We start from the raw sequence: 25,843 nt of genomic DNA on the forward strand, positions 1-25,843 counted from the left end.
CCAGGCTCTTCACACTGTGAATTAATGGGTGATGGATTGTTGCCCTGATTAAATTAGGATGCAGGGGATGTGCAGGGATAGGACACAAGAGGATTAATCCTGATTATCCCGCATCTTTGTCCAGACAAGATGAAGACTGTGAGACAAGATCAAAACGATTTGGCAACACTAGATTTCAGCACTAACTATAACTTTTCCATCCCTGCCCCCCCCCCAAAACCCCCCACACACCTGGCAGCAGGGTTTACAGAGCAGATGGCATTATTTACAGGTAAGATTGAGTCCCAGAAATGCTCTATCACTGCACACAGAATCCTACAAAGAAAATCATTCTCCGGACACAGAGGGGGATGGACTGTAAAGACACACAAGGCCTTTGACAAAAGATCCAGGAGGAGAGCTCTGCTACTATCTGCACTCCTTCTACCACTTTCTTCTTCTTCTTCTTCTTCTTCTTCTTCTTCTTCTTCTTCTTCTTCTTCTTCTTCTTCTTCTTCTTCTTCTTCTTCTCCTCCTCCTCCTCCTCCTCCTTCTCCTTCTCCTTCTCCTTCTCCTTCTCCTTCTCCTTCTCCTTCTCCTTCCTTTTTCTTCTCACATTTTAGCCCCCCTCCCTCTCATCTCCTCCCATCCATCTTACTTCTGTCTCTGCAATCATTTACCAATCTGATATGTATGCACTCTATGTGTTACAGAGTTAAAGGACCTGTTGGAATAGCTCTAATTAATAATGCTATTTTAACATGTTCAATTTGCATATTAATAATGTGTAACCTTTTGCCCAGCATTCATTCCCAGACTTGCTGCATTGCAGTTGTCCTCTATTTTGAAATATCACTCATTGTTCACTCTAGCCTGGGATGAGGTTTACTGCTAGTACTCTCCCAGGGGAATACACTGACTGTGCACAGAGATGCTTATGGAGCTGGCACCTCTCAGAGGAGAGGTAGGCAATACAAGGATCCTGGCATCTTCTCCAGCTCAGATTAAAATTCAAGGCAAAGAATATCACTCAATTTCCCAGCCCTTTCAGCTCTCCCCAAAGCCACTTCTTTCTTCCTTTTGAGCAAGGCTTACTAGGCTGATATAGAGCCAGAGTTGGCTATAGAAAAGAAGGAAGAAAAGAAATCTCATCTGTCCCTCCTTACCTAGAATGGTAAAGAAAAAGTGATTTACAGTGGTACCTCGGGTTAAGTACTTAATTTGTTCCCAGAGGTCCATTCTTAACCTGAAACTGTTCTTAACCTGAAGCACCACTTTAGCTAATTGGGCCTTGTGTGGGCCATACTATATTTTGAAAAAAGAAAATGAACGAATTCCTATGCCCCACAAATAACCCAGAGATGCACTTTAAATAAATGGACACATTCTACTCATGTAAAAATATGCTGATTCCCAGACCGTCCACGGGTCGGATTGAGAAGGCGATTGGGCCGAATCCGGCCCATGAGCCTTAGTTTGGCTACCCATGCTCTAAACTCTCCATCCTTCTGCTCCCAGCTAGCTGCTGCTAGCCACACACAGCACAAGGCCTCATCTTTAAAGCAAATATTACAGGTCTGGCAAAATGACATCAATTTCACCTGACCAAATCCCAAGCAAAGACTATGAGCTTGTTTCAGCCATGGCAAGTGAGGATGCAACTTTAGCTACTGGCACCTCAGTGCAGACATTTTTGTCAGTGCATCCTTGACATTCCTACTTGGACCTGACAGGTGTCAGTCGCATGGTGATTTCCTTACTCTCTTTTGAAATCAGACTACTTTCTGTCATCTACATTCTAAGGGGGAGGGGGAATATGACCACACATTGAAAACATAATATTCTAAAATTTCATCATATACTATCCATAAGTAATGGAAGACTACTGAAACAGTATTGTTTGCTATTTTTGAGCAGTACTGTTTCACTGTCTCAGGCTGCAATCCCAAATACACTTCCTAGTAAGCCATATTGCACTTAGTGGGTTTTACTTCTAAGCAAGCATGTGTATGAGTGCATTGTCAATTATTTCAAAGCTTTTACTTGTTCTAAGCTACCTTGGGCAGGTGCTGACAATAAGCTGGCACAAACACAAATTCACAAAGCTTTTGTTTGACAGAATTAATTGGGTATGGAGGCGGGAGTGCAGGTTTGTCATAAGATGCATTTTTGATCCATCCAGATCTCCTAGAAGAAATTCTCAGCTCTGCAGAAGCAGCCTGGATGTGAGCTGTTCTATAAGGTGCCAAAGTAGATATTTCTCATTTTGCTGAACACAATACATGTATTTTACTCAATTAATGCAAAGAAAGCTGAAGACAAATTTGTATCTGTAAAAAAGCCTCCTCTTCACCTCTCCTCACTATTTCATTCTCATGTTTTCTTTCTTCTTCTTCATTTGAAATAATAATAATAATGTATGTGCATATTTTGGCATGTTTAGAATGTGGTGATTTCTTTCCTGCCATCTGTTCTACCATCCTCTTGTGACATCTATACTCCAGGGAGCATATGCTAGTCGTTGAGGGCCAGGAAAATGAAAGTTTATTGCTACAGCATCTGCAGTAGCACAGAGATGAAATAGGAACAGGTTAAAAATCCAGGCATATGACTAAAGTGCACTGCAGATATCTTTCAATGATATTACTCTGTTATTAATAGCAGCTCAGCCAAATATGTGGTTTTATTGCATCTGTTTAGATTTCCCACCACTGCTGTCAGAAATATCCACACTGTCCCAGCAATCATGATAAAATTGAAAGAATAAGGTAGTGAATGGTGTTTCTTTCTAATTCAACAGTTTACAAAATAAAGCCATCGGGGTCTTGTCCTTCCACCCTTCCATTTGCCCATAATCCACTGACATTCCTGGGAAAGATGTATATCGTCACAAAGAAGAATTAAATTCCACTCAACAAGTGTGCTTCTTTTTCACTACAGGCTGGGATAGGTGATGGAAAGGAAAAGGTCTTTTATTTGAGCTGTGAGCCAAATATGCGATATCACGTGTGACCTTATATTTTCCAAGGCAACGACATGTAGTACAAGATAGGCCAAGAGAAAGAGACAGTTTTCAACTTTTTTCAGCTTAAACAAGAACAGACTATGTAAGACAAATGTACAGATCACACACAAAAATGAATAAAATTTGTTGTATGACAATTTAAGAAGAACTGAGTGTGACTGAACTAGCTGGGGCATGTGGGAATGCAGATGTCTCAGTTGCATTTGAGAAACGGGAACTAGAACAATGTTTGCTTTAATTCATGAATATGCATGAATGAATTCCCCTTTATTTAAAGGTTCTGTTGAATTAGCACCCACTCTTCCTCTATAGACATAATAAACTTCTATTGCAATGCTCTCACCTCTGACAAATGTAGCAGCGATAATTCTGGAAACCATTGTGCTGACTGCAGTGTAACACATCTCTTTTGACTCAAGTACAAATTCTGCCAAATTCTACCCAAAGCAAAATTCAAGGTGAACATGAGGATTTCTGCTTGGCACCCAAAGAAATGCCTGCCATTTTCATATCAGCAGTCTGGGGGAGGCTATTGGAGAAAGGCTATCTTCAGGCCAGAGGATTTGCCCTTTAAGGCTCCAAAGTCCTCTCAACTGGCTGAAGTCTAGAGAAGGTGTGCATAAAAGAGGCAGAAAATGCTTCAGTCTGCTCCCAGCCTTTGTTGGAGCCAGTTTCTCAGCCGACAACCTTGCCACTTTCCCTATGGTATCTGGCATAGGACCACAACACAGGACGCCATTTCCAACATGGATCACTGAGCACACATTGCTCCAAATGTAACCCCCATCATAGATCTTTTTACAAAAGCATTATGATATTGGCAGTCTTACTTCCATCTCCTATCCTAATCCCAACGCCAAATAATAATAGAGCAGATTGAAATCAACTCTGAAATTAATATGTACACTTCTCCCCACCACAAAAATAAATAAATAAATAAATAAAAACAATCAAGTAAGAATTAGATTAAACTATAGCAGAGAAGGATACAAGGTTGACTCAATCCTTTTTGCCAACTAAGACAGGGGCCACCTTGCTGGCAGCCTCTACTTAACATCAGCTGCCGCCGCTAAATTGCTCCAAGTCTCATGCAGCTTCACCAAGCTTGGGTTGAAATATAATAAACCTTCACTAAGTCTCATGCCATGAGTCTTGGCTTGGCAAGACTTGCTGAAGGCTTACACTAGGTGGCTGCTACCTCGTCTAGCGCTCCAGCTGCCACCGGGCCAAATGCCAGCATCCATGGAATGTCTGGCCAGGCAGCAGCCACATCTCTTTTGCTGAAGCCCAGTAGCTACCATACTTGAACCAGAAGAGAAAGTGATCCACCAGCAGCTCTACATAGCCTTGAGCCATGACTGGCAGGTGGCATGGAAATAGGAGCTCAGCCAAGGGTGCATTCATTCTGCCAGAGATTATTTTATCCCATTCCTTGGATGAAAACAAAGACATTTCTCACTCCTTCCCTTCAACTGACCCTCCTCAACCCCCCACTTTTGTACACCCCCTCCCAAGCATTTCCTGTCCAAAGAAGGGCAATTGCTGCCACCACTATACCAACAGGACACAGCACACATGCCTTCCACTGTCCTGAGAAAACCCATTAATCTTCTATTCTTTGGTAGATTTACAAAAAAGTAAAACACACACCAATAAATCAATTTCATTAAGGTGCAAGATTAGGCACAGATGCACAAAGCATTATAAAAATAATCAAGACTCCTTGCACACCACTTTTCTCCCTCTTTCTTCCCACCCAGGACGACTGGCCCTGCCCTCTGCCTTCCCCCTCAGAGTCGGCAAGCCACACAGGCCTGGGTCTTGGCAGCCATGGCCTCTTCTCCTCCTCTCCCACTCTCCAGCAGTTGCTATCAGCTGCCCAAGGGAGGAGGCTGAGAGACGTAGCCACAGTTGTGATTGTTGGGGAGAAGCAGTGGCTCATCTCCCTTCCAAGCTCAGCAGTGGTGGCACCGACAGGGGAAATAAGAACATTCCAAGATCAAATCAGCAGCCAGGATGTCTTTCATAATTCTAGGATGGTCCCTAGAAGACACCTGGCAACTATGCTAAGGCAGGAGAAACCTCAAGATCACCATGCACTGTTCCTAATGCTCCCACCCCACGTCTCCCAGGCTCTGCTCTCAGCCATCCATTTGGGCTCAAGGATCTCCCTGGTCTTCACAGGGGTTACAGTGAATTCCTTTCTGCATCCCTGGCTTCTTCCCTTGCTCCATGGAGTTCCACGGTCCATTGAGTGATTCCCTTATTCCTCCACAACCATCTTCCTGAGATATATGCCATCTCTCTCCCAGCTGTCACATCAGGCTGTTTAAATGGCCCAGCCTTCCTCTGGCCAAACTTCCTCCAGGCTCCTCTGAAGTGTAGTGTAGTGGCTAAAATTCACCCACCAAAAGGGATGAGGCTTGACAGGAAGAGTCAGATTGAAGGGACAGAACCGCCAGAGAAAATTTGGTTGAAGCAAATTAGGCCTTGGGCCACATATGCCAAGGGTAACCTGCCTCAGGATTACATCAGCTATTTAGGGTGCTAGGAGAAGGGGTCTTCTGAAGTGTGAAGATGAAAATATTGCATGTGAGGAGAAAAGCATGATTAAGTCTGGAAAATTAATGGTGTTAACTTGCCTAATTTTCTGATTATTCTCATTTGAATCTATTATATTTAGTAAATTTCATTTTTCATTCAGTGTTTGCATCTTACATATAATTTTTAATTTTAAAGTCGCAGCAACAATTCCCCATTCTGAATAACAGCTATGAATGCTTTAAAAAAAAATTTAAATGATGAGACTATAAAAAATGCCAATATTCAAAAGTCAAATAAAACGCAATAGCACTAAGCCAAATTTGACACCTGCAAATTAAGATGACGATTCAAAGGTATTTACTGAGAAACTGCAGATAGAGCTGGGCTTCTAAGTTGTTCTCTTACTTTGTTATTTCTTTTTGTTTTCTTGCACAGAAGCTCCCCTGTTGCACCTCATAAGCATGGAAGGATGCCATTTTAAAAAGAAAAATTAAAGGCCCACCTGCACAAGAAAACCCCTTGCAGAAGCATAATGAGGCTTGTTTAGGCTGACTCCCCTGAGTATTAATTATTATTTCCTTGAACAACTCAGGTCTGTAAACTTCTTAAAATGCAACCATTCATTATTTATTCAAAAGCTGATATTGTATTGTGTGGGGCAGTGCAAATTTGGCTAATAAACTTTCTGTTAATTCAGAAGTAGGTCAGACTTGATTTATCTTTATGAATATCCACCCCCCCACACACACCAGTCTACTTAAATACTTCCCTGTTTTTCTCTGGGCTGCTGCTAAATGGCTATAGGTATCCAGAAATTTAACATTATAATTCATGTTTGTAGTGCTGAGCAGGACATGTTTCTAGAAAGTTGACCAACTCAGAATGAAATCTGCTGCTTGGAACTTGACCATTTTTGCTCCAAATCATTGCTGTGCAATTTTGCCTACAATCACGGAGGTGAGTCAGTGATAGAACTGGTCTATCCCAACAGTTACAGACAAGGGTGAAAGGAGGGCAGTGTGAAAGGAGGGCAGTGTGATTCTTCTGTCCTCCAAGCTTTCAACTGCTGGCATAGGAATCCACTGCTGGCTGACTTTAGCAAGGCAACCTTATTCCATGATGCAAGCTCCGTTATGAATCCATTGGTTAAACATCTGATAGATGGTGTGAGAACTGAGGAGGCACCAGAGATCTCAGAGCCCTTCACCCTCCTTAACATCCACAGTCTTCATTAGAGTGTCTTCCAGTGATCACCCAGCTGTTCCACAACACTATTATGAATAACACATAGGGACACTGTTGTGGAATGCCCTTCCAGAGATGGTCACATAGCATGTTTTCTTTCTTGCATTTTTAAAATAAAATATTTGCAACCAGCCTTCCCCCCACCCCCACCCCCCGATGATTGTTTGCATCCTCTGATAAACCTACCAGAGACCTGTAAAGGCCTAACAATGTGATGCTGTCTTGAATACTGCCTGTGATGTTCTGAAGAGGTTCATGTTTTGTTTAGTTAAAGCGGAGGAACATAGGTGGATATATTTTTTTTAATATAGTACAGTACCTTAAATGAGGGGACACGGGTGGCGCTGTGGGTAAAACCTTAGTGCCTAGGGCTTGCCGATCGCATGGTCAGCGGTTCGAATCCCCGCGGTGGGGTGAGCTCTCGTCTTTCAGTCCCAGCTCCTGCCCACCTAGCAGTTCGAAAGCACTCCTAAGTGCAAGTAGATAAATAGGTACCGCTTCATAGCGGGAAGGTAAATGGCGTTTCCGTGTGCTGCGCTGGTGCCGGCTCGCCAGAGCAGCTTCATCACGCTAGCCACGTGACCCGGAAGTGTCTTAAGTGAGATGGGCGCACAACCCTAGAGTCAGACACGACTGGCCCATAAGGGCAGGGGTACCTTTACCTTTTTACCTTAAATGAGGCTTTTAACACTTTTTTAAAAAATCGTCCACTGCTGTACATTAACAAAAAAAACACAATCCAGAGTTCCACAAGTAATATTTTCAACAGCCTTGCTTCTTGCAAAGCCTATGGATCCAAAGAATCATAGAGATATTATATAAGAAACATAGATCTGTATTGACACAGAAAGAGTGTGGGACCTAATCAGACTGGGGATCCCACACTGAGGCGATGTCCACTCCTAGTACTTGGTGGCATGCTGCCTCTGAATACGGAATACTGATGATGAGGCATGCAAATGAATGCAGGTCATTATGTTTCATACCCAACACTATAAAATAGCATAGAAACATACAATACAACCAAGAGCAATTTGCCTTCCCGGCCACTTTGATCTGAGCTAAGCAGGAACAGAGTGAGAACCTTGATCATGTGACCATTGCAGATCAAAGCTACATGGCAAATGCCAGTCATGGGAAACTTTATCTGTTAGTACTACTAGACTTGACTTCTTTGTATCAACAAGTTTAAAAATCACAGCCTGAAGCCATCTATATATCAGTATTAACATGAAAGAATATACAATAAGTTATTTTAACACCCCCCCCCCCAAAAAAAACATATTCAGATGTATTGTTAATGATTGGGTCAGATCTCAGGGAAAATGTTGTTAAGCAAAATGTAACTTCAGTGGGCACCTAAATGCAATGATGTCATGTGCGTGTTTAATTTGGGTTAGTAATTGATTCCAGAGGCCTGGAGCTGCAAAACTGAAAACACGGTTTCTAGTACAAACTAAGCATACCCCTGGGGCATGTGGTAGCTTCAGTAGTGTTCCATCTGAGAAGTGCAGTTGGTTAGGAGGTATACATGGGTGAGGCAGTCCTGTAGATAGCAGTGTTGCCTCAGTTTGTTACAGCACCTTTCAATTTGCTGATTGCAGCTACAGTTAAGAATCAACTCAGACTCTTTCCAGTACAAGAAAAAGACAGCCTGCTGTCTCCAGCTAAATATGCAACAGCTTTGGAACAATTTTGTGATGTCTGGAAATTGTGTGCCTCTTACCGGGAGCATCTACTTAATGGGCCCAGTGAAGTCAAATACCAAATAATTTAGGGCATCAATAAAAACAACTTAAGGTTCCAGAAAATTAGCTGTAGTTTGTCACAACATGGGCTCTGCAAACTCACTAAGCACAGAGAAAACATGGATGGCAACTGCGCGAGCAGGTGTGGGTGGCCACTCCATACTCTGGATCACTATTTTGACATGTTTGCCAGCTGGTACATGAATGCAGAGCATGAAATCAGACTTGGAGCAATCCAATGTTGGATTACTCTCAGCTGATACTGGCTGAGAGAAGATGGCCCTTTCCCCATCAAATAAGTACAGAACCACAACTCAATTCATTTCCCTAGAGCTTAGGTTGTCACTCCAATATCCAGGCTCCATCAAATAGTTCCTCTGTGTTCATCCAGGCATAATGCCTTTAGATAGTCTGCAGCCAACCTGCAGCAATCTTTGGCTGTATGTTGAAGCCCTGAAAATCGACTCTTATTTTTAATATTTAGCATGCATTTAATGGCAATGTTATATAGAAGCCAAAGGTGCTTAGTTCCACCATGCAAAGGGCCAATAAAGGAATGACTTTGGAGGAGTTCGAAATAAAAATGAACAGCAATCCTCCTATGGCTTTGAGTATGTTCTTTTACACAGCCACCTAGAAATGTGGACTGAATCCTTAGGGTTGCTTCGGTCGCATCAGAGCTGATGCAATACATCTCTTTCTCATATTACTCTGTCTCTAGCACTTCTTCACCAATGTCAGGTCTTAAATCATGTGGGACAAGTTTGAGAATTGGCTCTTCCTTGCTAACATTAGCTAAGCTCCCAGGAGGGAAGTGCCTGTGTTGCTGACCTGGGGTAGGGTAGGAAGGAAACCCACAGAGGGAATGTTAGGCCAGGCTCTAGGAACCCCAGATTATCATTTTCTCCCACTTGTATGCAACTGAATGCTAAGAGGGAGCAGACTTCTCCTATAATTGTTAAATGCTATGGTTTCCTCCAAAGAAGTGCAAAGGAGTTCAGATCACTTCCATGCATGAGCGTCTGCCACTTCCCACTATAATTTCCTAAGTTGCCTTGAAGTCGTGCTACCTGTGGGATATTAAGGGAGGCTTCTGCGCAGGCTGACTGAAGGCTCTACACAGAGCAACTCCAATGAATTATGCATCACAGCAATATTACGACTGTCAGTGATCTTACCATCCCGTCTGATGAGCTTTGCAAAGATGGGGCTGTGACTGCTGGAGAGCTCAGAGGAGCTGTCAAAGGATGTCGCAGGTAACGAGAATACCAGTGGCTCCTCACAATTATCTACAGAACAAGAGAAAGTATAGCAGGCATCAAATATAAAAGTAGTGCACCTTTAGCCTATCAGGGTTTCCCTCCCACTTTCAGTCTCTTTCTTTCTTTCCCTTGCAAAGCTGTCTGGCCACCATTAATGAGCTGCCCCTAGAAGAGATGATGCTGTTGATGACACATTTGTGAATAAGAGCATAAAGAGGCTGCATTTATATTTTATGCTGTTCACATGAGCTTTCAACAGTTCTTGTGGTAGCTTATGAAAGCCAGTGATGGGCTGTATCTACACTCCCCACACCCTTGGTACAAACCTGGATGCTTGCAATTATTTCAGAAGGTTGTATCATGGGTAAGGCATTGGATCTAGCCAGTGGGCTGGATCCCTCCCTCTCCCACCCTCCACAGGTTAACTTTGACAGGTTAACTTTGGCAGTCATAATGACATCGGGTGATTGACATCTGCCGAAGTTCAACTGAAGAGAACCTACAGCAGCATTCTTTGAAGGTGCAGTCCCAGTGCCAATCAGCAAATTGGAGATAGGAGTGTGCCTTCAAAGAGGCTTACTCCATCAGCACAGAGCAGTTTTTTGTTGGAGTGGCTTGTTAGAATGGAGGGAAAAGGCTCCATTTTAGCAAGTGGTTTCAATTCAAAACACTGTATCCACAATGCTATGTCTGGAAGGCTGGACACCACTTTGTGCAACCAGCATGAGTATACTATGCCAAATAGCGTGGCATGCCTTTCCAAGTGGATGGAGCTTTCTGCAAGTCCTGTTCCAGCACTCACAACCTCTTCAGAAGCACATCTGCTGAAGCGTCTACAGACAGCTGCCTCACTGCATAAGTAAGGACGGGTAAAGAAGAGGACAGAATTCACAGTAAAATAATGTTTATATTAGGCCTCCAACCAGTCTTCATAGTTCATATGCAAGATTCTGAGTTGGGCAAAACTCTTTATCAGGACGAGCCCAGTGCTAAGCCCTTGTTTTAAGATGGCAAGGAGAGAAACTCTTTCAGACTTAATTAATGTATGCCACAAGTTGTACAGGTCTTTTCCACAGTATATGAGGCCCAAATATGCATCAAGAACCAAATAATTCAATTTTATTTTGTAGAATGTTAGTCATGTTGTGTGGGGTTTTTTTCTTAATGATTGACTTAAACCATGAAATTTCTATTGCTCCTATAAGATAATAAATGAGAATATTGGATAATTTGGTCTAAAAACATCCTCATCACTGAGCCACAGATTTCCATATACTTTTGAACCCAAAATGCAAATGAAGCTAGTGACAAAAAAATAAAAATGCTTTGCTTATTTCCTATTCTACTGCATGCCTACTGTCCTAGTTAGTATATACAGCCATGAATTTCACTCAAGCATAAACCCACAGATATTCACTGAATCTCCCTTGGAGGGAAACTTGAGTATATAATTAGTGGGGAAATCCTGCAGGTTAGCAAAATCTCAGACTTCACAAGCATCTTCCAGCTCTTATAAATATGGCTAAATACATTTTAAAATGTGTTAATGCTACATTAAGGTTAGGAGAGTCAAGGAATGGAAAGCTTCAGGCTCTCACAATAACATTAATTCACTGCATATTTTAAATTAAAATGTAAAACAGAGTAACTGGGGTGGTTATTTCCAGGGATAGATCTCCTGAGTTGTGCCGAGCAATCTTCCAAAAGGTAATCCTTCTCTCTGAAGACCACTAATCCATAAATAGATTATAAATGCTGGACCTTTGCACACACATCTATGAGTAACCTGGCAAAACCAGGACACTTCAAGCAGGAGAAATGGGTTTGGTTCAAGGCAGTGAATCAACAGTAGCTTTCCCTTACTGTGATTCTTACAAAATGAGCCCTTTGCATGGGCTTTCACAACAATTATGCCAGAGGCTAGTTGCAGAATTTACAAAGATGTCAGATGCTCAAAAGTGGCATGCTTTATCTTACTTGTAGAATTTGAATTCACTTGCAGTTCTAACATTTACGGTATAACCACAGCATATGTTTCAAGGAATACAGCAGCTTTTACTATTACAACTTATTCAGCATTGTCCTCACCCCCTCCAAGATGGTGCTCTGCACACTGACAAGCCTGTAAAACTGGTGCTCAGCATAAATAGAGTCTTCCCTGCCTAGTAAGTCTTCTCCTTCGAACATTTTGGAAATGTCTCCTTCTGCTGGTGCTCATAACAAAATATGAGCCCACCTCTTTTGGGGGTTGTGTGTGTGTGTTTTAAAATAAATACTTTCAACTTCATTTGCTAAACTGGTACACTCCCAGCATCTAATAAATACTTGTTTTGATTTTATTTATTTAAATATTTATAAATCACCTTTTCATAGAAAATTTAACAAAGTGTTGTACAACATGAAAGCATAATACATCCCTCTATATCTATAATAAAAATGTAACCATGTCATCACACTGCAGTTCTCTTAACCACAGACAAGTGGTGCTGTGAACAACAGTGTGTTAAGGGGCAGTGGACAGGCAGCCCAGACAAACCATGGGATAACCAAAATAGGCTGCACCAAACCCCAAGCTCTACTGGCTCCTCTGCCGGCCAGCTTGGGGGCCCATGCCTCAGGATCCAGAACCTCAGACCGGTTAGAACAACTAGTGGTCAAATTCCGCCTCCCTGGCCAGCTTAGGGATTTGCTGCTTCTGCTGCCTCCCACCCCTGTTCTAAGGGGTTAGTATGAGGGGAGTGGGAGTTGAAAAGGGGTGGGGGTGGGGAGAATTTGATGGGGGAGGGAATGTTAGCAAGTGGTGTGAGATGATGTGCAGCCCCTAATAGTACAACAAGAACATCAATACCTTCTCAATAAAACTGGATAGCAAAAAGAAAAAGTTCCAAAGGACTGTTTCAAAAGTACAGTTCTGCAAAGAAAGCAGGGGTGACTACTAGCTGACTTCTATTGGCAAGGAGTTCCATAGCGCATGGTCTGCCACACTCAAGGTTCAGTTCCTGGTGAAAGGTGACTGAACTTGAGGGAAATGAGGGGACCAGAAGTGCCCCATCTCAGTGGGTGAGGTGAAGCATAAGAAATCAAAAAGTCATTGAAATACTTTGGGCCCAAGTTGCTTTGGGCTTTGTGGATTAACACAAGAATCTAAAAAATGGTCTACCTCAAATCAGCAAGGAGTGCAGTTCTCTCAACAAAGTAACGTGTTGTCACTACCCTGCTTCTGTAAGCAATCTGGCCACTGCATTCTACACTAGTTGCAGATAGGGTATCCCCACATAAAGTGTTTTTTTGACCCATGTTCATGCATTTGTCTTACATGACTTTACATGCATATGTTGCACAAATAGCATACTCAAGCATAAGAAGAAAGGACTTAAAATAATACCAGTGAATAGTCAAAATGGTTTCACTTAAAGGTTTATTCTAGGGAAAAGAAACATGCTGGGATTGTTAAAATTTATGATTACCTAAGCACCAGCACAAGGAAGTAAGTGCTGCACATCCTTAATCTCAAAGAAAGTGGCATATTCCTGAGGGGAATGAGTTATGAAATATTCAGCTTAGAATGCAAATATTCAGCTTAGAATGGACCTCACAACAAAACGTTAGAGCGGATACCTGGTCTATGTGTCTTTACAGAGCATCAGTCTGTGGGGACTGGGGGGGGTGGGAATCACAAGCATCAAAGCTACGACTCTTTCTTCCAAACACATACGTTACAAAGACATAGCACAGCTGTAATGCTCACCACCTGGATGCTGAAAAAGCTACCCTCAATACTCCATTGTTTGGGCAATAGAAGAGAATCCCAGGTTCTTGTAAATTCATAAAATACAATCATTATCTCAGTAATCTTTACAAAAATGCTAGAAAGTGGGCTGTATTATATTTCAAGGAGGGGTTCAGTCAGAGACAGAGACACCTGCTTCAGTACTCCTCAGGAATTCATAGCAAAGCAGAGAGCTGGGTAGCAGTTAGAATGTTGGGCTAAGACTTGAAAGACCCAGCTTCAAATCCTAACATTGCCATGAAATTCACTGGATTATCTTTGACCAGTCATTTTCTTTTAGCCCACCCTACCTCACAGGGTTGTTATGAGGCTAAAATGAGGAGGGGGTGAACCATGTGTGCTGCCTTTATCTTACTGGAGGAAAGGTGGGGAATTAAATGTAATAAATCAATAATTGAAAAATCAAACCAAGGTGGTCACAGTGCAGCCTGTCATCTAGTAAACTTTGCTGGCTCTCAGAATATACATATTTTGGTGAGTTGCCACCACAGCTTCTCAGTTGTCACAATTGGTTTCTCCACGATGAAGTAGTCAGAACTAGGAAATCAATTATTTTTCACTGTCAAGGACCCAGAAACTCAGCAGTGGAATGTATGTGAATTTCCCACCAGCATGAATCAAGAGCTTACATCCTATGATTCTTCTAAAGGGATCGGGTAATATTCTGGAGTCATGATTTTTGCAACTTATACATGACTTTGAAGCCTATCCTTTGTCATTTATTAAGACTCATCTCCTTAATGCTGTGTAGGCTATTCTTCAAATTCCTTAAGTAAATATGGAACACGGCTCAAATAATAAATTGATTAATTTCTAATGAGAGAATCTTAAAAATCCTAGATAGAAAGTGTTTCCCTTTTAAGTCAGATGAATATTGACAACTAACTAATGAAAAAGGGGTGCTGAACCAATCACAACCAAGAGAAGCAGAAGCAAACACCATATAATCTGCAAAAATAAAGGAAATTGATGCTACTATGGATGAAGAAACAGACAGTGCAGCTAGCTGGCTTTCATTATTGACTCTTCTGGATTCTGGCTTCCAACGTATCATTTTATTCATTGTTAAAATCCCAGTAAATTTTGCACATAATGTTGTGATCATGCGGCATGCATAGCTTTGATTGAAACTGTAAATTGTTTCCATATAGTAGGCAAGATTCATATTTTTATTTTATTTTAGGTGAGATAAAATCCCTCTTAGCATTGCATGCTTAATGCCCCACTTTGTTTTAAAGACATAAATGTTGCATTTTTCTACAATGCTTTCAACATTACTTAGGAGTGTGATAACTCCCACTTTTAGCATCAATGGTTTCCTACCTTCGCTACCAGCAATTTGAATTTACTAGCAAGAGAAATAATACATTGCAGCTGGAAACTGACCTAGTACTCTTTGTAGAGCAATCAAACAGGAGGCACTTACTGATAAACAGCATTCTGTTCCTCCTGCTGCAATGCAATAAACCTTCAGTTATTAACTAGTTAACTTTTTTTGCAATGGCTTCTACTGATGGGAATGGCCATGGCTTAGTGGCAAGGCACAGGCTTTACATGAAAAGGGTCCAAAATTCAATCCCTGGCATTCCTAGATAGGGCTGGGAAATACGCCTGTTTGCAACCCTAGATATCTCTGCAAGTCAGGGCTCATTCACACTGAACTTTTGTCCTGTGCTGTCTAGGCACAGGTCCACATTTTAAAGCTCCATGTTTGAGTGGTTTTGGGGTCCCCCACACTGCTTTCTCCAGGAAAAGCCAGTCTTTACAGCAAACAGCAATTCAGGATTTCTGAAGATTGCATTTGCTCCTATTCAGTGGTAGAGAGTGGGGTTTTTTTGCAGGGAAAGTGGGGTGTGTTTGTGTTGGGAAAAGGAGCTTTGCCTAGAAATGCAGAGCAAAGGTGTGGCGATCACACAGGGTCCCTGGATGTTTCACGGTCTATTGACCCTGTGCCACCACTGCGGTTGCTTTCTTCGCTGCCGCCACCCCGCTTCTCACTGGGACACACGGAGTCCAGACAGTTGTTAACAGAAACAAATAATCAAGTTTATTTTTAAGTGCAAGAATAAGCGTATGGTTTCGGTTTATATTTCTCTTGTCAGTTTCTTAAAACTTAGTTCCTACAACTTCAAACTGAATTAATCCCAACTATCTATCTAACTCCCTAACAATTCCTCTCACTCTCTCACAATACAGCTCAACCAACCCACTGCATATTCCACCCTCTTTCTTCTTCAGCACCCAAGCCTCAACTCCCCACTGACAAACCTCAACTCCCAACTCCCAAACCTCAACTGTCTTTTCAAAACCTCCCACTCTATCTTTTACTCCCCCCCCTCTTGTGTATGCAAGAACATAGGAAGAGTTTGCTGGATCAGGCCAATAGCCCATCTAGTTCAGCATCCTGTGGCCTACCAGATGTTTGTGGGAAACCATCAAGCAGCACTTGAGCACAAGAGCACTATTCCCTCTTGTGGTTTCCTGTTAAGTCCGCTCACCTTCAATGGTAGACGGTGTTGTGGCCAGGCCACAGCTGCGCCCGTGATCCAGCAAATGGCTGGGTCGGATGGCCTGCCTGCTGGTGATTGGCCAATACTGGAAAGTTTAGGGTGAGGGTTCCCTTGGGAGTGGGGCAGGCCCATCTGGCCAATGGGCTCCTCTTGGGCTTGCTCCCAGGGGTACCAAATTGTGGCCTGTCTGGTCTCTCCTCCCTAGCCTTTTTCATCAACAGTGGTACCTTTGGTTACGAACTTAATTCATTTCAGAGGTTTGTTCTTAACCTGAAACCGTTCTTAACCTGAGGTACTGTTGAGACATTGAGTTTGTGCAGTTTTGGAGTAGACAATTAGTGGGTTGACAAGAAGCCAAGTTAAACAGAATACGTGAGAAAGTCTGCTTGGAGACAGGGAAGCCTAGCAACAGGTGGTGATTGGCTAAGTTCTTTCTTATAAGCAGTATGACACAGCAGTTTTGTTGTTGGAGTGTTGAGTTTGGAGTAAGAGTGTGAATCTCGTCTGTGTATATAGTAACTTGTACAAAGCTGTACTCTGCCTTATATAATAAAGCTAACTAAAATCAAGTTACTCATCATCAAGTTTTGTTCCTGTTCATCATCCTGGAATTCACTAATTTGGCAGCTGGTAGCAGGAGTTATGGTTGAGATCCATCAACAGGTACCACTTTAGCTATTGGGGTCTCCTGCTGCCGCCACGCTGCCGGTGTGCGATTTCTGTTCTCATCCTGAGGCAAAGTTCTTAACCCGAGGTACTACTTCCGGGTTAGCGGAGTCTGTAACCCAAAGTGTTTGTAACCCAAGGAGTTTGTAACTCGAGGTACCGCTGTATAACCAATAAAGTTGTGGCTTATTTGAACCCATAAATCTATATGCTGTTGTCTTGTCTGGTTATTTCACTCCCTAGGGAATTGTGTGGTTATGGGGTCTTGGTGCGCAACTGGTATTCAGACACATTTGTGCCACCAGCTGCGGAGGCAGAGCATAGGATCATGGCCAGTAGCCATCGATAGCCCTCTCTTCCACTAACTTATCTAATGCTCTTTTAAAACCATCTAAGTTGGTGACCATTGCTGCCTCCTATGGGAGCAAGTTCCACAGTTATCTATGCACTACATTAAAAAAGTACTTATGTATCCTGAACCACATTGAGACAACATTGAGCTAGATGGACCAACAATCTGACTTGGTATGAATTAGCTTCATATCTTTTAGACTTTGACGTATGAATGTAACTCGGCTGACCCACTTATTTCTACAGCATCTCATGTACACTTCTTTTGTCTGTGCTTTCTTATTATGCACAAATGGTGCAATCCATATGTATGAGCAAGCCTGGCAGAGCTAAAAAATAAAATAAAAAGTCTAATTAAAAAGCTTGCCTTATTTTTATTGATGAAGTGTTCTTCGCATCAGGCATAATAGTCAGATAATGGATCATCACTCAGGATGAGGGATTGATAAATCAGGAGATGGATATATTCACTTGCAGACTAGAGATGATGGTTTGAAACTTATGAAAGAAAAAAGGGGGAAGCATGTAGGAACTACAGATTATAAAGGGGAGTTGGAATAAATATTCCAAGTAAGGCTTCATTTTTATACAAACTAGGATGATTGCATGAAGTAATTCTCATGCACTGAAGAGCATTTAAGTCCTCATTTATTGTGAGTGATATTTAAATAACAGCTAGAGATGTATGACTCCACACATCTTTGAGACATTTTACTAATCTTATTGCAACCACTTTAACTTCCCTCCAAAGTCTTACACATTTTATTTTGTCTAAACAGGATTTTTAAGCATGCCTCAGATTTCACTTTATACAAAAATCAATAGTATATTTGATTAGCACAAACATGAATTTCATGGCTGTTACAACTGCCTGGAATCTTTTATATATACTATTAGTGCACTCATCTTCTTAGTGTGGATCCTTGTGGAATCCAAGGTGCCATCCATGCACAAGAGGGGGGCATGAGCAGGCACCCCAAGCTTTGTAGAAGCACAAAAATAGTAAAAACAACCAACCTAGTGAACCTAAAGTGGACATACACACACCTCACAAAAACCAAACTCAATGAAGACTGAGCTTTAAGATTCCTGCTCCATGATTGCAGTCATGAGATTGTTGTCTATCACATGACGGTGTATGTTTTCATTCCAGTGGGAAGTGATGGAGACAGGATGTTTGTGTTACTGTGTTCCGTGAAGAGGGACTATTGTTCTTTCTCTTTGCTGCCTGATGAGAAAGAGGAAGGAGCTAAGTAAGAGTGCTCCGAGTGTTTTATATGTAAATAAAAGTAGATTAGCCAAATACTGAGCTACTGAGTTATGTTACGTGGACTGCGAAAACTCTGCAGATCCCTAAGTGTGCTGACGTCTCCAAGGCATCAGTCGCTGTGATGTGCAGGCAGAAGAAAGCTTTTGAAGCTCCTGAATGATCGACCAGGAGGTAGAGAACATGCCAGTCGGGCATGTGTCTCTACTAGGGTCCTACTCGAGAGTAGGATGGCTCATTGGGCAAGGGTATGCTGCATGTCTGTTGGAGGAGGAGAACAGAAAACTAGGCAGGAGGTTGATTGAAATGGGAGGACCTGACAATTGCAGTTCTCACAGTTTCTCACTTTCCCAATCTGTGGAAGGAATTAAATGTAGTGCTGTGATGTTTGCTCCATTAGTGCAAGATTGTCAGCTTGTGAGATGGAAAGACCTCCCCTCCCTTCCACAGTTTGCTGTACTGAGCATTCTCACAACTTCCTCCCCCCACTAGAGCTAATTACAAGGAGCACAGTGCAGGGAGGAGAGGGGGAAGTCCCATTACACTTGTGGGAAGTCTTTGCACAGGCTTTCACTAGCAACACAAGTTAGCTGCACTCTCAAATTCAGCTTTCCACATTTCTGCAGCCATTTGTGATTTTTTTTAAAAAAAGCTCCTCGTGAAAATTCTTAAGAATTTTAGTGCAAATTTCCCTCAATGACCACATTTTTACTTGCACTTTTGATTATTTTTTGCAACATTGTATGTTATTCTCAGTAATTTGTTAATTTTTATGCACACTTTGCTGTAAACATGCATTACTTACAAAACTAATTTAAGTGCTGAAGGATAGCTATGATTTGGTTCACATACTGTTTTGGGAAAATGCCAGTATGATAGCTTTGGCTTTACATGTGTATTGAATCAAATTTCTACCCCATCCCTAATCCTGGAAGAGGATACAGCTGGCTGGAACTCTGAAGAGGAGAATTCCACACAGCAACATTTTGTTGTCAGTCCCACTACTTACAATTCTAATTCTCAGACTAGTGCATGATCTTACTTTGAAGTGATTCCACATATAGTTTACACAGCGTATTTGCATAGTTCAACCAAATGGGAACTCTAGAGCTACAAATATTATTTATTTATCTGTCACATTTATACCCCACTTTTCTTCCCGAGGAGCTCAAATTTCCACATATGGTTCTCCCCCTACTCAATTAATCCATACAACAGCCCTGTGGGGCAGGTTAAGCTGAGAGGCAACATCAACCAGTGAGCTTCATGGCTGAGTAGGGACTTAAACCCTGGTTCCCCACATCTCAGTCTGACACTGTAACCACTAAACCACCAGACTTCCTCGAAAGGGTGCTAAAAATTGTAGTTCTGTGAGAGGTAAGCTACAATTCCTTGGCTTGTTGGGGCCAAGTCATGAGCTTTCAATGTGTGGTGTGTATGCAATCTAGAATCTGCATTGGTGTGAAGAAGAAAACTAGGTAGACTTTGCAAACAAAATTGAAATGGCAAAAGTTGAAGGTTGCTCCCCCCCCCCCCGACAAAGATACATAAATGGAGAAATACACACAATTTTCATGAGCTCAAAGCAGAAGGAGCTTTGGAAGAACTTTTGGTAGTTGCAGATAGGACAATCTTTACCAAGTCTAATTTTCAATGCCACCTTTATCCCATATTTTGTGTATTCAGTTCTCCTATTTCCCACCAATGTTTTATGTCTTTCTCCTTCCTCCTTAATTCTAATTTCAGTTACAAACAATGGAAAGGGGAGAAATCAAGAACTCATATTAAGTAACCAGAATATGAAGAAGTTGCAACGAAATCCTATTATTTTTTACTTAGGAGTAAACCCAGTAGAGTTCACTTGCATTGCAGTTTTAGTCTATGTATACTTACTAAATCCTTGCCAATTCTCCTGATTTTTATAGCTTGTTAGAACTGCAAGATTTGAGTGGGTTTCTGGTTTCAGGATTGCACACTTTTACTGCAGAATTTATGTCTCCACCTATATAAAATACTTCTCTTTTTATCTCCTGGAAACTAGTTTCCATTTCTTCCCATGCCCCACAGTTCATCCATACTGAGAGAAAGTAACAACATTCTGTTCAGTCGGAATATATATCAAAATGAGTGAAGTGGAGAACATATTCAAATAATTGAAGAGAGGTATTTGGAAGTGGCCCAGAATGTGCACACCTCACTGCCAATTGTGCAGCACCCCTCTTGAATGAGACTGTGATCTAGGAGCTCATTTGCCAGCCATCATCTCTGCAGAGAACACAGGCCATCTTTGCATAAGAAAGAGACTTCATTACAGCCTGGCAGCATTTAGTTCTCATGGAACAGCAATGGCAGCAGACTGCAACTGGCAAGGGACCTAAGTGACTCAGTCTTAGAAACACATGACAGCCCTTGTCACAGAGAGGAAGGAAACGTCCCTGGTTTTTCAAGACAGAAAAGGAAACTTGGATTTAGCTTCTGTCTGTAACAGGATCTTTTTTTGCTGCTGTCAATGATCTTTGCATTATGAAAGATTCTGACATTCTCCAAATACTGAAATTACACACTGAGCAGTGCCTTCAGGCAGCATGAATCCAAACTCCTCAGTCTCCTCTCAGCCTCTCCTAAAACATCCAGTCAAAGGAAACACACACACACACACACACACACACACACACACACACTATACTTGTCTTCCATTATGGAGTTCTACTGTTATAAGGAGTTTCCCATTCTGACCCTGGACAGATCCAGATCTAGTTAGATTCAGCAAAGTTCTTGCATCATGTGTTTTTGGATGGGCCCTGGTAAAATCAAGTCAGCAGTTGTCATCAGTCAACCTGGCACACGTTGTCCCATAATTCTCCTACTGGCTGTCATGCTACCAGGCCAAGTTTAAGGTCATTGACATCTAATGCTCTGAACTCCTTGGAACCAGGTTACCTCCAGGAACACCTTGGGAGAGCCATTCGTACTACTGCTGTATGCTTGTCATATGTCTACTGAGATGAAGGCCCACTAAGCGTGGCACTGCCTGTTCTTTGGAAGTCACTCCTAATGAACATCAGGCAAACACATAAAATATTGGCATTGAGGCACCATCTTCCTCTGTCCTCTGTTCACCCAAGCTTTCACTGATTAGTGATCCAGCTAAGTTGATATATTAAGCTCATTTAATGATTTGTGATGCATTTTGCTCTTCTTTTATGAATGCAGTTTTATCTTTTATTTTATGCTGTTGATCACTATGACTTTTTCTTAATGTTAGTGGTATAGGGGTTTTTTGTTTTGTTTTTTAAAAATATAAAGTTTGGGCCTCTCAGTCCTATTATTCTGCTAAAGTTGCAACTGCATCAGTGTTTGGTGAATTAAAACTCTGTGCCTGTAACCTTGGGCAGAACTAGATAGCATTCCTTCTGACTTCAGCAATTCTTTGAATTATGACCAGCAGTCCTGTGTGGCAGCTTCTGTGGGTCTGGACAGGAAGCACCAGAGGCAGAATACCAGGAAGGCAGATTGGTGCCATCATCAGGACAAGATCACATGTTCTCCCTTTGCACAGTGCTGAAGCAGGCCCTAACTGCCTTTGGTTGGCACCCTATAGGTAAAGGGTAAAGGGACCCCTGACCATTAGGTCCAGTCGTGACCGACTCTGGGGTTGCAGCGCTCATCTCGCTTTATTGGCCGAGGGAGCCGGCATACAGCTTCCAGGTCATGTGGCCAGCATGACTAAGCCGCTTCTGGCGAACCAGAGCAGCGCACAGAAATACCGTTTACCTTCCCGTCGCAGTGGTACCTATTTATCTACTTGCACTTGTGCTTTCAAACTGCTAGGTTGGCAGGAGCAGGGACCGAGCAATGTGAGCTCACTCCGTCGCGGGGATTCGAACCGCCGACCTTCTGATTGTCAAGTCCTAGGCTCTGTGGTTTAACCCACAGCGCCACCCGCGTCCCTGGCACCCTATTGCTTCAGACTATTAGCTCTAACTCATACCACTTCTGCACAACCTGTACAACTTGATGCTTATCTGTTGTACTAGAAAATAGCAGAATCAGAGAAGTAATGTTTGCATATACGAGTAGGGGAAAGAGAGAGAAGCCCTGCTTGGTTTTAGGAAAAAATTGGTATGCCCAAGGATCAAATATTGTCCAGATTAAGCCATTTTTTGAGACTGGAATGCTTACGCCAGATGCCATTAGCAAGCTGTCAGTGCTACATTAGTCCCTTTATTTAATTGTACAGAGCCAGCTCTGATACTAGGGGAGCTAGGGAAGAATCCAGCCAACAAAGTGAAGAAAACAAAAACAAGCCAATGGATGAATTCTCTCTGCTTAGCATGTCATTTGAGGTGTCAAGCTGGAAGTCACATCTAAACATGGTTAGATGTGAAAAAAGGTGGGATAAATAGGATGTGTGAGTGCCAAGTGCACCCTGTTTAAGGCAAGAGCCATAGCCTAGCAGGACAACACACATTATGCAAGCAAAAGAATTGACCAAGCCTTGATCTGTGGCATCTCTAGGGTGAGAGGGGAAAAACTTAGGTATGAAAGCCTGGAGAGCTCATGGTTTGAACTGGTATGAGGCAACTTCCAATGTTTATGTTCATATGGCAATGTCTAAATGAAACCTTACACATACCTTCCACCAGAAAAAGGACCATCTGTCCTCAGGTTGGGATTAAAATAGCTAATGGTCAGTGCTTGTGTACTCAGACACCGCAGCTAGGTTTAATATAAGGACTATAAGTATAACCTTCTCAACCAAAACATGTCTTGCTTCCATGATCACTCTATTAGTCCTGACCACTCTATTATTCCTGCGTTTCCCCACAGACCATGCTGTAATGACATTTTCTTCCATTCATATATCTAATCATTAGACGGACTGAAATCCAAGGAGGCAACTGTCTGGCTGGGTATCAATCTTTCATCCTTTCCTTGCTAAATCTATTTTTTGCACACTGTAAATCTGCAACCCTCAACTCTAAAGCAAGCATTGGAAATCATGATAAAGACATAAAATGGCATAAGTATTCCATAGACATGTCCATGCGTTATGAGGAGTAATTTTAAAACATCAATAAAGTTTGAACCGCATGCTGAATTTTCAAATTCATCATGGTCAGATGAGCTCCGCTTTCATCTTTCTCTGCTTCTTCACTCAATCCTTCAAATTGTGACTGCAGACGATTAAAAATAGAAGAGGCACACACTGAGTGGTGCTTCCTATTTCATATATATATATATATATATATATATATATATATATATATATATATATATATATATGGAAAGGAATCTTTTCAAACCAAGTAACATGCAGAAAAGGCACACTAAAAAGCAATTATAATTCGGATGGAGCTTGACTGCTTTCCATAGGGCTGAGAGAGGCTGTTGAATTTGCAGACTGAGTGCGGATTAGCAGAGATGAAGGCAGTAGTAAGTGCCCATGTACCATTGCATTTAAAATGTAATGTCATTTCATGGGATGATAAGTAATCATTTCATGTCTCAGTAACCTCAAACAAAAAATTGCACTTCTTAAGGGAAAAATCCATTTTCCCCTCTGAAAAAAAGGAGGCTGTAGTATGCAAGTGAATACTTTAGATAAGGAGACAGGCTGGAAGTTAAGGTTTCCATTGTTAAGCAAGGGTAACATTGCTTTGATGTTGGATGGGCACACACACACACACTGCTTTTTTCTGGGGGGATGCAGGGGGACGCATACCCTTAAACATTTTGTGAATCTTTGTACTTTTGCCCATTTACTATATTTATTTTTCCCAATTTGAACTATAAAATGGTGATTTTCTTGAGTCAAAATGAGAGTACCCCTTAACATTTTTAAATAAAAAAGCACTGTGTGTGTGTGTGTGTGTGTGTGTGTGTGTGTGTGTGAATATTGCCTGGAGGTTGCTTCCCCGGGGCAGTGCTCTTTTTATCTGTCATGGGGTCACTTTTTAGAAGCTGCTGTGGAAGTCTGTTATTATAGCAGACTAATTTGTGTTGGCTTGGTGTGATCTTGCCTATTGACACATCTCCCTTTAGATTACATTTTAAACACTTGCAAATATATTCCTTTAGGATTGCCAGTGCTTGTCAACAATGTAATGACAGCAAGCTCCTAACAGTATTGATTACTTTAACACAGAATCCAATGACCTGTAACAGCACCCAATAGGGCTTTGGATCTTGTCACGGAAGCACAAGATTTCAATTGCAGTGGAGCTCTTGTTCTCCTCTGTAGGTGATAAGGAGAAAGACATGTGGTATTATTCTTAGCTTCTAGGCTTTGCAGCTAGGGCATGTAACTGACACAACCTGGAGGGTTGTGAGGCTGTGGGATGTGAATACTTCCTACAAGAGCTGTACTGAAATCTGCCTTTCAATTTCCCATTTGTGAAAGACCCTTTTATTTTTCCTTCTAGTTGAGGGTTACCTAGTCATTGTGAGGTGGTTGAAGATGGTGTGCTTGCCTTTTCTTTCTATTTAACATTCATATCCCCCACTGTACAGCCTCTCTGCTGCTTCTCTGGGGAGAGCATTCCACAAGAGGGGAGCCATAGCAAAATTGTCACTCTCTGGATATCTCATGGAGGAGGGACACAAAGGAGGGCCTTAGATGACTAATGCAAGGTCTGGATTGGTTCATATGGATAGAGGAGGTCTCTAAGACCTGAGCCATTTAAGGCTTTATAGGTCAAAACCAGCACTTTGACTTTGGCATGGAAACTAAATGGCAGCCAGTGTAGTCAGGCCACATTTGGTATAACATGCTCAAACCATCTTGCTCTTGTGAGCAACATGGCTGCTGAATTCTGATCAGCTGAAGTTTCCAAACCATCTTCCAAGGCAACATAGAATATTTTGCAGTAATCCATCCTAGAGCTTGCTAGAGCATAGACAACAGAAGTTAGGCTATCCCTGTCTAGAAAGGAGCACAGCTGGGCCACCAGCCAAAGCTGATGGAAGGCACTCTGGGCCACTGAGGCCACCTGAGGCCCAAACCACACCAAAGAACCCAGAAGGACCCCCAAGCCTGCTCCTTCAGAGGGTGTGTAATGTAACCCCATCAAGAGCAGGCCATCTCCCATCCATCCAGTCTAGAGAACCACCCACTAACAGTGCCTCAGCCTTATCTGGATTAAGCTTCAGTTTGTTGGCTCTTGTTCAGCCCATCACTGAGGCAAGACAACAGTCTGCCACACCTGCAGATATAAAGAAATAAAGCTGTGTGTCATCAGCATTATTGCTGACAACATACTCAAAAACTCCTGATGACTTAGCTGTAGTATCTTTTTCAAAAGATACACACTTTATGCATGTTATTTGATTGGCTAGAGAACTGTACCATACATGTCATAGGAGAGATTATGTACTTACTCTTAACTTGCTGATCACAGCCTGATCAACCTTATGACAAAATACCCCCCCCACACACACACACAATGTTAGGTTG

The 25,843-nt window shown here is 42.1% G+C and overlaps 1 protein-coding gene across 2 annotated transcripts in view; it reads right to left on the reverse strand.

Annotated features, from left to right (window-relative positions):
* Positions 1-25,843, reverse strand: part of CNTNAP5 (contactin associated protein family member 5) — a 302,323-nt gene that overhangs the window by 218,817 nt on the left and 57,663 nt on the right. Inside the window, exon 2 of one of the 2 annotated variants that reach the window (XM_081885528.1) lies at positions 9,720-9,830. The exons of the other annotated variant lie outside the window; for it this stretch is intronic. Within the exon in view, the coding sequence (XP_081741654.1) occupies positions 9,720-9,830 (111 nt within the window). The remainder of the gene's footprint in view (positions 1-9,719; positions 9,831-25,843) is intronic. 2 annotated transcript variants of the gene reach the window in all.

Source organism: Podarcis melisellensis (genome assembly GCF_964234715.1).
Source record: "Podarcis melisellensis genome assembly, chromosome: 1".
NCBI lineage: Eukaryota > Metazoa > Chordata > Lepidosauria > Squamata > Lacertidae > Podarcis > Podarcis melisellensis.